This window comes from Malurus melanocephalus, unplaced genomic scaffold, assembly GCF_030028575.1.
Source record: "Malurus melanocephalus ecotype Western Australia unplaced genomic scaffold, MMel_1.1 scaffold_199, whole genome shotgun sequence".
NCBI lineage: Eukaryota > Metazoa > Chordata > Aves > Passeriformes > Maluridae > Malurus > Malurus melanocephalus.
Window position 1 is genome coordinate 279,454 of NW_026623431.1, and position 13,910 is coordinate 293,363.

The following is a 13,910-nucleotide window of genomic DNA, read 5'->3' on the forward strand; positions in this document are numbered from 1 at the left end:
CAGCCCAGAGCTGGAAAGTTGYATTGCAGTGTGCTAGAACTGATACATCCTGCTTCTCAGCAGGCATGAGGCACAATTATTATTAACAAAGTAATTATGGTATTAGTGCAATGTGGAAAGTCTCAGAATGAAAATACCTGTTTTTCTGAAGTGCTCTAACCTAATTAAAAGCATTTTCCATTTATGCTTCTTCATAAACTGCCAATTTGATTCTAGTAACAGCAAAAGCCTTTGGAAATCAGAGCAAATTAAAARAAAAWATATATACATGTAACTTCAGTAGTTAGACAAACAGGTGGGACAAAGTCCCCTCAAATAACAAGGTTACTTCTTAATGTCTTATAAATGAGCCATGCTTGGGCAGTGAATATAGTYGTGAATGATCACCTTTAAAAGACTGTGATCCCATTTCAAAARCACAGGTAATATGCATAAAGATGTAAAAGTGTGTAGGTTCTCTTACAGGATTTASACATCAATATATAACTTAATCCATGCTCATTTGTTATACTCTACTTCAACTCAAGCAATATAACCGAGCATGTTTTGTCACTGTTCCTGATCACAGAACTGCAATGAAGATTCATTACCAACAGTTTAAATGTTAACAATACCATTTTCTTGAAATCCTGCAATCAGCTATTGTTACAAGCTCAGCACCATAGTGGTTGGTTTTGACTGACATTTTATGTATGTATTTATGTATAATTTAATGAGTCAGCTGAACTCCACATTTTTAAATGTGCAGTTTAAATCACAATCTTTAGCTTCATCAAGGGCACTCAAACCAGCTTTGGGTGAAAGGCAGTGACTTACTGATTACCCAGTAGGACTGGTTCTCCAGTTATTTTGGACTATTACAAAAAATAGTTACTTAAGTCACTCTGTTTTCATTGAGGGTGGGTTAAGTTCTGTCTCTAATTGTGCTTGAATCCTAACTCACCACAGTGGTCTTCCAATACTTACAAACTTTTTCTTATGTCAATAGTGTAAATTTATCCCATCAGCCTTTTGAAACTAAGCACAGATGAAAGCAAAGCCTCTGTCCAAAAAGAACTCAGGATCTTGATTAAAATATCCAAAGAGTCCCCCAAGTGAAATGGAATTCTTAAGGRGAATGAGTGCTCAAAATGGTTTCATTCATAAACAGCAATCAGCTCCTGCTCTCCATCTTACACTTTTGCTGAACACTTTTTAAAGTCTCTCCCCAAACCCACTCAAGACAATTTGGAGCAGCCCGGAACACGATCATTGCTACTTGCAACAAAAAGGACATCCACCTACAACAGCAGAGCTTTACCTCCAGCACCATTTCCTCTTTTGATGCATAGAGGTCTGCTTTACTTTTCATGAGCGGGTGCTCTTTTTCGTCCGGGTTGAAGTTTTCCAGAAGTCTTTGGGAATCATCTTTCTGAAATTCCAAGAGATAACATAAAATGTAACACTTGAAATCATGCAAATTAACTGGAAACATCTTTGACAGCAGCCTGAATACATTCATGTCTCCATCATGAAAATTATTCCAGTATTAGTTGAAAATTTTGSAAAAATACAATCTGAAAATGAATGAAAACTTTACATACTGAGAAAAGAATAATTAAAATTAATGAACTTTTAAAACTTGTCATTCCAGAAGTAGAATTTTAATCTAAAAAGTTTTAAGAGGCTGTGAACATGTCAAATCAACCCATCTGCTCTCAAAATGACTTACTACAGACTATGGAGTCAACTGCAAACTCCTGGKCTGAACTCAAACATCTTCAATTAGAGCAAGTTAACTAAAATTGCCTATAATTGCCAGCAATAAAGAGAAAGCCAAGTATTTTTGCTCTCCTGCTACRAGAAAAACTTCCTAAATGAAGCTTCAAGTGTGTTAAAATTCCTGTCAGGAAGAAGTAACTACGAGAAAATGTTCATCAACTTYGTTCCCCAAAAGCAGTTCATATTATTGACCTCACTTCCCAAACACAAAAAGCCACTAGTAGGGATATAGACTGTGTGGGAATGAAACCTCTAGTACAAATGATCTTCCCTACACATTCTRTAGTTCAGAAAACAATAGGAATGTGCCTCCAAGCATGGCATTGGAAGAATTTAYTTTTTTTCTTTTGTGAAGGAAAAGATGGCCACCATGCYACATTTACTTTTTAAATTCTTTTTCGGGTTTTCAATCCACTGACAACTTTTTGGTGTAGTCTAATGATACAGCTGCACCCACCATGCATGCCACTGTCCTATGGAAAGGTCCACCTTGAATTATTTGGCCACTTGCTATGTAAAGCAGTCCATTATCCCAGAATATGGAGAACAGCCCAGCCTTTGAATACGTTTAATTCCTTATGACTTGCTTCTGTCACTTCTCTGGAATTTAGATTGTGCAGTAATTCAGATATTATTGGGTTAGCCTTTAAGATGTGAAGTGCAGATGCTGGTTCCTAACAATCTACTTATGACAAAAGAACAGTTACAAATCTCCCTCAACAATCTTGTTACATCTTGTTACTTATTAGTTACCCACAAAGATTTCTTCTTAAAACTATCCAAGTTTCATATGTACAGATCAACAAACCAATGWGGAACTTAACTCCATGCATCCAAGTCCAACAGATTTAGAGATCTATAAAATAATGATTCATTGGGGCCGAATGACAAATGCTGTTGGCTAATTATGGTGCTTAAAGCTGCTTTAGACGCCAGGTACTTGCCCTGCTCTCACTCTAACGATAACTTAGTTGCTTGAAATGGAACATGGTATACTCAGGAAAGCTATCCCTGCTTTCATGTTGGACACAGAAGGCTGCAGTAGGTGCAGTTCACCACCTGCTTGCTCCATAGCATCCATGAGGAAGACATTGGGAAGAAGGAACAGTCTAAGGCTACCCTGTTTGATTTGGGAAATCAGAGCCATAAGATACCACCTGCCCACCCTGCAATGACCTCTGTATGCACCAGAAAGCAATGTTTTTGCTTTCAAAATAAATAACGCCTTTACGCCAGCAGTATTGATTTTAATGGCATTTAAACCTCTAAATGTATCTGAAGATCCAGGCCAGAGAGAACTGACAGWTTCTATTCCCTATTGACATTTATGACATAAAGGATAAAATTGTTCATGGCTACGTTTGAGTTGGTACTGGCAGTACAATAAAGATAGACCTATTAAGGCAGGGAAAATGAGCAAYTGAATCAGAAAGGCTTGTACTTGCCCAGGATGCATTGATCCAGSATTTGAAGTGCCTCCATTACTAGGCTAAAATCTGGCTTCAAACAGAGTTTCAATCCTCCAACTTAAAAGCAGCTGGGAGCAAGAGAATTTGTCTCCTATGTCATGTTTAATGACGATCGACACTAGCAGATACACACACACAGCAGAGCTGTTACAGCTCAAAAGGGGTGTGCGGAAAACCCAAGCCAGACCAGACCCCCCACTTGCAGGCTGGCAGAACCCTGCAGGGCTTCAGATTCCCCAGCTGCGCCAGCACCAACCACTGCTAMATCCAGTCAATCCAGCATGACCTGGGACTAAATGCAGTGGGGGAAAGAAGCATGGATCAATAATAATTATCAGAAAATATCTCTGCCTGGTAGTGCTTTCTGTGGGTGTGTGCTGCCTCTCCAACCTTTCAGTGCCAACAAGCACTATGTAATAAAGACATACGAACCATCCACCACAGTACCTAAAGCAGAATGGCAAGTGTGTTATTAACAAAATCACACACTTTAGAAAACACTGTTAGCTTGGCATCAAGCAAACCGTCAGCTGTGCTCAGGCTCCTTTATTTCTTCGGTATCCATGTGTGCACCCTCAGAGCAAAGTTATTGCTGGAGCTTAGTACTAATACTCTGCGCTGAGTGTAAAATGAACCTTGGAGAAATCTGTAAAATACTTTCGAAATAAGATTACTGGTTTAGGGTGGAAATCTGTGTTTATTTTCAATTATCTCACAAASCTTCTGCAAACCGGGTACATCTGCCATTATCGCCAAAAGCAACACAGCGTCGCGCACGAAGCGCGGTGGTTGCGAGAAGCAACTTTTAGGGCCCCAGTGTTACAGACGAGGGCCGGCGGGGCAACACTCAGAACGCATAAACACTTACACAGGCCTCCTTTTCGAGCCAACCCGTTTGTTTCAGCAACTACTTAAAGGAAGTAGTGAAATCCTTTCTAGCGGAGGTGTGGCTGGAATTACGGGGCTCCGCACCTACCCCCCTTGCAGAGCGCWCGCCGCCGTGCCGCTCGCCCCGGGCTGTCCCGTGCAGCGGGCAGAGGCGGCTGGCAGCACCTCCCGAGCCCTCCGCCCTTCAAACCTTCGCAAAGCACTCCCGGTCCCCCGAGCTGCTCTCCCGAGGCCGGCCCGCGCCTCCCTCCCGCCGGCCCCGCGTACCTCTCCGCCCCGGCGCGGCCCGAGCGCGCAGCGGCAGAGCAGRGCGGCGGCGGCGGCGCCCAGCAACAGCCCCAGCAGCACGGCGGGGGCCAGCAGGGCGGGCAGCGCCTGCAGCGAGTCCGCCCAGAACTGCAGCCCCACGGCTCGCAGGCAGTGCCCGACGGCCGCCATAGCAGCGGGCCGGGCCCGCGCAGGGAGAGGGCAGGGCATGGGGGGAGGTCCCGCTGCTCGGGGGGCCTCCGTTCCCCGCCCTCGCTGCGGTGGGAGGAGACCGATGGCGGATGGATGCGGCGGCTGAGGCCCGGCCTGATTTGGGGCAGCGCTTGGAAAGTCTCCGYGGTGCCGTCCGCACCCGCGGAGGGTCCGCCTGCCGCCATGCGGTGGCCGCTGGCCGGGCTGCTGCTGGCGCTGCTCCCCGGCGGCCCTTCCGCGCCCGCCCAGCCCCTCACCGCGGCCACCGAGCAGGGCCCGCCCCGGGAGCCCTGCGGTCGGACGGCGGCTGGGGTAAGCGCTGTGCCCGCCGTGTGCCCGCGCTGTGCCCGCCGTGTGCCCGCGCTGTGCCCGCGCTGTGCCCGCCGTGTGCGGGTGGGGGGCGGCATCTCAGCGCGGCCGATGGCGGGCTCAGGGCAGGCGCTCGGGAGCGGGGCCCGGCGGAGCAGCGGCCGCTTCCCAGGCACCGGAGCTGAGGGCAGTCCCGAAAAGCTGMCGGGGATCGGCGTGGCGAGGAAGCCAAAAGGTTCTGGACAGGGTCCTCAGTGCGAAAAAGATAAGGAAATATTGGAGAGGGTCCAGCAAAGGGCCACGAAAGTGATGAWGGGTGTGGGGCATCTCTCTTAKGAGAGACTGCGGGAGCTGGGCCTGTTTAGAGGAGCGAAGGCTGAGAAAGGGATCTCAATATTACTTTAGTAAATATCTCAAAGGTGGGTGTCAAGAGAATGGGTCTGACTCTTTCCAGTAGTACCCAGTGACAACACAAGGAGCAATGGCCATTAAGTAAGACAAAAGAAGTTCTGTCTCAACATGAAGAACTTTTTTGCCTTGAATGTATCAGAGCATGGGAACAGCTGCCCCGGGARGTTGTGGAGTCTCCTTCTYTGGAGRCATTCGAAACCCACCTGGAGGTGTTCCTGTGYCACCTGCTCCGGGTGACCCTGSCTCARCTTRTGTATAAGAATTGTGGAGAGCAGGAAGAGCTGTACAACAAGATATTTAGAAATAGCTTCTAGTGAAGAGCTCGGTACCCAGGATCTCCCAGAGCTGCTCAGAGTGGGCTGCATGTATATGCAAATGTTGCTTTCTTAATCCCTTCTTGGTCCTCTGAGAGAGTTGCTTCCAATCCTGCATGTATAGACATGTTTTCTAGAGGCTCCTTAAACCCCAGGGCTCGTGATACATCTGAATTTGTGAGATATCTTGCATTTTCTGTTCTGTGGAGGGAAAGTGCCCTGTCTGAAGTGAAAAATATTTTCATATGAGGGTAACTAAAGTTACAGCTCCAGCAATAATCAGTGATGGCTTCCCTGAGCAGGCAAAGAAGAAAATTGCCTTTAACATGCTGTACTGTAACAGTGGTGTTGACATAAGTCAGTACTTGGCATTACTCACACGCAGTGCTTGGTAGCAAACAGAAACAGCAAGTGTGGGTCATGTCACTAGGCAGTAGATCCCTGTTAATTAGCCCACATTGCTAACTCCGTTAGCTCCTGCAAGGAAGCATTTTTGATAAATAAAAACTTGCTTGTATGACTACTACATCTTGATCAAAACACTGGGCCATAAAAATCTTTGAAAACACTGGTTTCTTTTACTGATGTTTTGAGCTRTGATTACTGTAGCAGTCTCTGCAGTCCAGATATGAGCAGGAGGCTGTCACAGATTCCCTTGCAAGCTTCAGTTTTGGCATGTGGCCGCTCTGAAAGACTCTTTTTAGTTCTCCAGAGGAAAAATAAATGTAATGTCAGTGGACTTGATCATCTAATACAGACACTTTCCTGCTGCCTCCTAATGATCAGATTTCCCTGCATCCTCAAATATGCCTTTGAAAATGGCACAGAAAGATTATTTAATGAAAGCAAACTAATAGCCAGTCCAGSTCCACTATTGTGCAGAGACTCAGCCTGATAATATGAAGTGTAAGTTCCATTTGATCCCCAAGTGTCTATATCCACAGTGGGCAGCAGAGCTTCATACTGCTTAACAAGCTGTGGGAGACCTCTAGAGCCATGTTCTGTCTCTTCTGGTAGTTAATTTTGGGGGAACCTGAGGCTTTGTGAGCTAGGATTCTGTGTTACTGAGAAGCATAAATTCAGCATAAAGTTCAATAATAGACATTTATGAAAACAGTTATTTTTTATGATTGCTCTCTTCTAGGTTTTTGAAGATGATCTTTGGCTTCAGAAAGAGATGGGGTGCCTAGGAATGGCAGGTATGCAACTGTTTCCTTTCTCTTCTCTGCATTGTGAGAATCCCAGGACATGGGTGTGAAGGTGAGCAGGGGCCTGGAACTGTGCTCTGGTGGGGCTGCTGACATCAGTGGGACTCTCAGTCATGAGCCAAAGGGGAGTATTTGCACAGCAGTTAGGAACAAGGGTGCTTTAGGTTCCCTGAAGGGCTCATCTAGAAGGAAGCCCTTATGAGAAGASCTCAGTTCATACCCTGCTCTGAATCATTTTCAGGAGGAGCCCTTTTCAGTATTAAACAATGATGTAGGGGAACATTCTCTGATGTCCAGAGCTCCCAATTTTGTGAAAAACCCATATTAATTAAAGCTGATCWAGACCTTGTTCATTTTCATAAGCTAGCTTAACCCCTGTGCATTTGCCAACACTGTTGCAATATCTACTCTTGAAGCTATTTTTAAAGATCTCAGCAATTACAATAGTTAATAACACCTTGTCTTGGAACAAAGACTGTCAAAGACTGTTAGATGTAGTGGGTTAAAGACTGACAGATACAGTGGGCCTAGCACTGTTAGTGGGGTGATTGTGCTCTTTACAGCAGATATCAAGTATTCTTGTCAGTGATCTCAGGTACAGTGAACATCTCCAGTGGTAGTTGCCTAATCTGTTGAAAACAAGGTACCCTGATACTTAGAGAAGTCCCTTAGAGCTTGGAGTAGCAGCATCTGARGGCTGACTGCCACAGGCTCTTTATGTAAATTGAGCAATTCACTTAGTTTCTCTGAGTCTCTGGTCTTTAGTTTCTGTATGTGTATTATAAATAGTGTTCTACTTCACCCAGATGTGGTGATGAGTATATCCTGAAAGGTTTGGACTTACATAGCTCRTTAACAGAGCAACACAGTTTGTGAAATAAACCTCTCCATCTCTATCGTTCCCCAAGAGATGATTTGGCATCTGCCAAGARATTGCATGCTTTGAAGCAGTCATCTAGTGAGATACCTCTAATTTCTTTACCCGGTGCCATGGCTCATTCACAAATGAGTTTATTAATTTAAATATGAAAGCAAGTAATTCAGATTTGCTGAGCTTGTTTTTTCTCAGTATTTATTCAGTGTCATCTTTGCTGTGTGTGCATCTTGCTTTCTGATGGGTTGCAAATTATTAATGTACCATCCACTAAGAGAGGAAATTAGTTCCGTTTTATACTTAAGAAGAACCTTCTGGTGCTGAAAAAAGTGGAGGATTTTGACAGGCATTATGTTTTTGTTAGTGGTTAAAATAGTGTGGCCAGCAGGATGAGAGAAGTGGTGTTGCTTTGAACTAGATACTGGGGAGACTACACCTCAAATCTTGTCTTCAGTTGGCTCCTCACAAGAAAGACATTGAGGTGCTGGAGCGTGTCCAGAGGAAGGCAACAAAGCTGGTGAAGGGACTGGAGAATGAGTCTTATGAGGAGCAGCTGAGAGAGCTGGGGTTAATTAACCTGGAGAGAAGGAGCCTCAGGGGGATGTTRTCACTCTGTACAGCTACCTGAACGGAGTTGTAGTAAAGTGGGGGTCAGCCTCTTCTCTCTGGTAACAGGATGAAACAAAATGGCCTCAGGTTCTGCCAGAGGAGATTTAGTTTAGATATTAGGTCAAATGTCTTCATGGAAAGGGGTATTAAGCATTGGAAAAGTCTTTCCAGGGAGGTGGTTGAGTCACCATGCTGTCCCCAGAGGTATTTAAAAGATGTGTACTTAGAGAGATGGTTTAGTGGTGGTCTACTGCTGGGTTTGAAGCTGGTCTTGAGAATCTTTTCCAACCTCAATTATTCTGATTCTGTGAAATTCTGGTATTTTTTAGTAGGTAAATAGTTGTGTTAAATGAGGTATTGCTACAAGCACTGAATTATATGCTTGATTTTATAACTGACAATTGTCCCATTCTAGTAAACATMAATTTTTAGTGTATTTAAAACTAAAATTTTAGTGATTTGCCTAATCAGAGTACTAGACTCTTTAGTKCTTAGTGAAGAAGTTCCGGATGAAAACAGAGAGATGAGAACTTCTGCATAAAACCTTTGTCATTGAGACTGGCAGTGTGCTGAAGTGTGAAATGGTTTGTGACAGTACRCTGATCTCAGTGTTTCTGTTGGAAACTTTTTGGAGTTGTTTCTGCATAAGATGAGAAAAGACAACCCCAGAATATTCCTGTGGCTGGGAAACACGGTGGATTTTTGAGAGTTGTATTTGAGTCTGCTCTGACTTMCTCAAAACAGGCCTGGAAAGCAGATTTGTTTTTTTTTTCTTGTTGATGCCCATAGTTTCTTTGACATTGTAACAAGAAAAGCTAATGCAACATTCAAAACTGAATACCGTAAATTGCTACCTGTGCCTGTTCATTGTTGTGTGTAATTGAAAGGACTTCAAATTGGATCTTATATCCTGGATGGTTTTCAAGACAGGTAGTAATTTAGAATAACAACAAAAATATAGCAAGTGAGTATACTTAACTCCTTCCCCACTGAAACAAAGCAAGATGTTCAAAGCTTTGCTGATAAATTAATGGTGRGTAAGCAAATGAGACTGTGGAATCTGAATTGAAATATTCAGCCCTTGAGAGCCATAAATTAGAATTAATGCTCTCATTTTTAATTCTGAATTTGAAATTTCACAAACTTGTCAKAGTCCTTCCTTTCCTACTGTAATTTGCCATTCTACTGCTTAGTATGGGCTGTGAYGGTACAGGAACCTTAAGGACATACTGGAGTATTTGATGCAAACCTATTGTAARACTATTTTAATTTTCTCTCATCTCTGTTTAATTGCTGTAGCCAAGAGTAACCTTCACTTTACCTTCTATCATGACTCAGCCCATTGAGTCCAGTAGTCAAGGCTTGTGCTGTGCCCTGTCCATGTCCTTACACAGAAGTAATTTCAAAGCAAAATGCAATACACTGACCATGATCAGGGGACAATTTTTTTCTTAGAATACCCATCCTTCTACCCCCAATATATATGAACACAGACCTATTGTCACCACGCTTTCCAGACAGCATGTGCTTTTTGTACTAGGTCAGATCCTCGGTGTTTGCATTCCCAGAGCAGCAAGGGAATGCAGAGAGGGCTGGCACTGGGGAGCTTTCCTTCCTAAGCATATTGCCTGTGTCTTGAGTGTGGCAGCTGGAAGCCCAGAAGAGCAATATATCACCACCCAAGGCAATGGTGCACAAAGCTGGAGTGGCAAATAACTACCTAGGGAGAACTACAAAGAAAATTGAACATTAAGTAGCAGAGACTGTTCTGATCAACTGTGCATTTGTCATTTCATGTGGCAGTGGCACTGCACATGGGGGATTGAGTGAATACTACAGGAACGTGAGTGGTTAAATGTTACACCAATCTTCCAGCTGTTGCAGCTATATTAATATTTATTTTCATGTTTTCATTTTGAAATTCARTACAAAGTCTACCTACCAGCACTGGTAATTAGCTAGGAATATGCAATTTAAGACAGGGTTCTGGCGTATGTGTTTATACTGGGTTTATGTAGAATTAAATCATAGGAAAACATTTTACTAATGTTCTAATTAAAAGTAAGATAAAATATTTGAAAGTTTGACAATGCCTTATAAAAATGTGGAATTTTTAATTAAAAGAAAAAACAAAACAAAGAACATTTCTTCTTAAAGATGGTGATATTGTCTTACATGTCAAAAGAAAGTGAAATTACTGTCTTTCTYTGATTAACTGTTTCATTTGGCATCTTTGACATGTTTACAGGAAAGCCCCAGATTAAGCCTCATGCTCTGCTAGTTTGCTTGCTGGGAAATGTTTTGGCCTGAGGGGCTGTAGTCCAGGAATGCCTGGTGGCAGCCTGGCAAGCCCAGCTGAGAGGGGGCTGCAGTGTATAAAGCTAAAACTGCTCCCCTGGTTTGCAGAGATTTTCTTTCGAAAAGGAGTGGGAATAGTTGCAATTTAGAAAATGAAAGTGATAACCATGTAGCCTCATAATAGCTTTTCTGAAAACAGCCAGAAAAATGGCAAAGATTGAAGCTGTAGGAAGAATAGAGTGGAAGGAACAAGTAGACCTCAGAGTCCCTGTCAGAACTGGGATGCAGCTCTGAAGGAGCAATGTTGATGGCACCAGGGAAATGAATTGCACTTCTGAGCAGCATGGTATCCAAAAGAAAGTGCTGTGCTTCTCAGTGAAAGGCTTCAGTAGTCAAGTGTTAGTATTTTCCAAGGTCAGATAAATCTATTTGTTAAAAAAAAAATCCAATTTCCAAACAGAAATCTACAATATATGTGAAATCCACAGAATGTCTTATGCCTGAACCATTCTTTATCAGATATTCAGGGTCCAGTTTTTCAAGCAGCCAGCAGACATCTACAATCCTACAGCTACAATAGGAACTTAGCTGAAAAGAGACAGCAGGKGAATTGATACATGCAATTATATTGTCTGATGTTAAGTATTCAGCAAGTTATGTGGAAAAGCACTTATGTTCTTGTAGATCAGCTGTTCCAGTTAAAYATGTGTGGATTGGAAAAAAAGTTAYGACAGTCAACACTAGAAAAAAGAATGCTACAGAAAAGTGCRGCTTTACTGGCTGTGGATCCAGGGTATTAGAACAGCCTATATWGTTAAAAATTAATAGGAAGGATGAGAAAAATTCTGGAGAAAGGCAGTAGCATGTGTTGCTGTATGCACATGAATCCTATTGTTTAAATCTGTTTAAGCAAAACCTTGCACTGGCTACTGGGAAGACTCAAGTGGTTTTGCAGAACATCCTTGTCATCATCATCAATGTTGAAACTGGCAAAATCCCAGCCTTCAACTGCTGATGATGGAGCAGTCAAATAACATGCCTGGAGACTTCTGCTGGGAGTTGAGCACATAATCTTGGGATTTTAAGTGATGACAAAGCACAGCTTGAAAACAGACTCATCAGTGTAATTATTAATCCAGAGATTTATTCAGAATCATTGAATATGATCAGTTAATTAAACTGGTTACTGTGGACTTGATAACCTCTAGAGGGGGAGTATTAGGCTTTGTTGTCACATATGAAATGAAGTTGGATGTGCTTATGGAGATGTTACACTACCCAGGACACAAGATCAAAAGATACTCTATGAAGCAAGTACGCACTTYTTGTTGACTGACTGTCCTAATCCAAAATTCAGAAGGAAATTATTTGCCAAACAAGAARCACTTTTAAGGTAGTAGTTGCTCAAAATAGTTCATTCATTTTGTCATTTTGACTTCTGACTGTTAGAAAGCCCTACAGAGAAGCTCCATRTCTTCATTCAGGGTTTCTGTTTACTGCAATGGAAAGTGCATTTCCTGTAGTCAGCTAAGAAAACAAAAAGGAGAATTGGTGCTCCACCTTCATAGGAATGGGGTGACAATTGCATTAATGTATGAGAGATACAGCATATATAAAATGAATCTTCTTCATTGTTTGAATATACCTATACAAAACTGCTTGATTCAGTAGTCAGAAGCAGGTTTAGAGCCACAGTACATTTGGATCTGCTAGGGAATGCCATGACCAGGTGGGCTCAGATTGGTATTTAGCAGGTCTGTACTGAAAATTCAGCACTGGTTCCATTCTGAGTGATTTGGGCCATTGCTTAGTCTTGAAATAGAAATATGCCATACATGACTGTCTTGAAAAAATTCCAACACCAAAGATACGTGGACATTTGGTGTTGTAATTGTATGTATTCCTGTTGTCACCAAGTTTACAATGTTGTTTTTAGAGTCCCTAAACTAGTCCAAGTCTGTTGCATTGTTTATCAGTGTTTCAAATTTTAAGTAAAACTTAGAGAAGTGAATTAAAACTGATCATAAAATATAGACAGCTTTCCCTGGCCCATATATCTACAATTTTGTCCAGTATAWACTACTCCCAATTAACATGAAGACAGGGAAGCTCCCCAAGGTGCACATGTCCACCTGGGTTCTGTAAGCAACAGGATTGCATCTCATTCATTATGTTWACAGAATTATTTTCAGTGATTCACGTGCATCAATGCTTTAAGGCTTCTTTTAAGAGTCCAGTTCTGAATGCTCTGTTCATGCTTTTTCTAAACGCACCTAATTGTATTTCCCTATAATGTTCTTCTTACAAAGCAGTGGCTTTTCAAAAAAATGCTGCTTCTCATTTTAATGAGATTTTAGTGTCTTCAGCTTTTCATATTTTATTAATATGTAATAGGCTTTTTCATAAAAAAGTAATTTCACAAAATTACCTGCCTTTCAGTGGGAGTTTTTGTTCATATTAATGTATGTTGCTGATGATTGATTTAAAAATAAGTAATAAATGASAATAATAGTAAGTAAAGAATGAAAAAAGTATCTTTAAACATAGACAACCAGCTATAATTTTAAATTTTCATTACATTTTTCTCTTAATTCAGCAGCTTTATGTTTTRTCAGTTTAACATATTAAATTATTTATTTTTAGCATAATCTTCTTTTATTGATGTCATAGGTGCTTTTACTTTAGTAGATCAAAGTGATATGATTTCAAAACAATGCCTGTTACTTTGTGTAATATCACTGACAAATCTTTTATAAAAATTTAAGAGTATAAACTAGCATTTATATTGCTAATTACTAAATTGAGGATCATTTGATTTGATGGCATTTCAGCTCAACTGAAGTGTAACTTAGACTCTTCCTGAAATGTGAAGTATTTCAGTTCTGAATATGTACTGGCAAGGTCAGTACTTAATTGRAATGCTGTATCTTTGAAGCAGAATATCTTTAGCACTGATGCCCCTCACACTGTGGATTGTTTCAGTTCTTTATGCTTTGCTGAAAGTTTCTTTGAGTTGAAAATATTAACAGTTGACTTATGGCTTAAACCTTTTAGTTCATGCATTAAATGTTTAACATTTAAATTGCCGGAAGTTTTCTGTGGGGTATGTGGGAGTTTCTTGRGGAGCAAACAGTTTTGTTCTGACTCCTGCTGGGTTTTGTGGAACAAATCCCATCTCTGTTTCCTATCTTACCTCAGTCAGTCTCTGTTGCCCGGAATGATTTTGAGCTTTGAGAAAGAGTATCTGGCTYTGTGTGCACACAGAGCATTGGTACCATGAGTCCCATCCCTGGCTGGACTCTGCACCAAG

The 13,910-nt window shown here is 41.8% G+C and overlaps 2 protein-coding genes across 3 annotated transcripts in view; one reads left to right on the top strand and one right to left on the bottom strand.

Annotated features, from left to right (window-relative positions):
• Positions 1-4,571, bottom strand: part of EVC (EvC ciliary complex subunit 1) — a 47,307-nt gene extending 42,736 nt beyond the window's left edge. For both annotated transcript variants that reach the window (XM_057373478.1, XM_057373477.1), the window contains exons 1-2: positions 4,386-4,571; positions 1,301-1,411 (exon numbers count right to left, since the gene is read on the bottom strand). In XM_057373478.1, coding sequence (XP_057229461.1) covers positions 1,301-1,411; positions 4,386-4,556 — 282 coding nt within the window. In that variant the 5' untranslated portion in view covers positions 4,557-4,571. The remainder of the gene's footprint in view (positions 1-1,300; positions 1,412-4,385) is intronic.
• A 14-nt stretch (positions 4,572-4,585) lies between these two features.
• The window catches only part of EVC2 (EvC ciliary complex subunit 2), a 60,441-nt gene continuing 51,116 nt past the window's right edge, over positions 4,586-13,910 (top strand). Inside the window, exons 1-2 of the mRNA XM_057373480.1 lie at positions 4,586-4,889; positions 6,756-6,810. Coding sequence (XP_057229463.1) covers positions 4,671-4,889; positions 6,756-6,810 — 274 coding nt within the window. The 5' untranslated portion in view covers positions 4,586-4,670. The remainder of the gene's footprint in view (positions 4,890-6,755; positions 6,811-13,910) is intronic.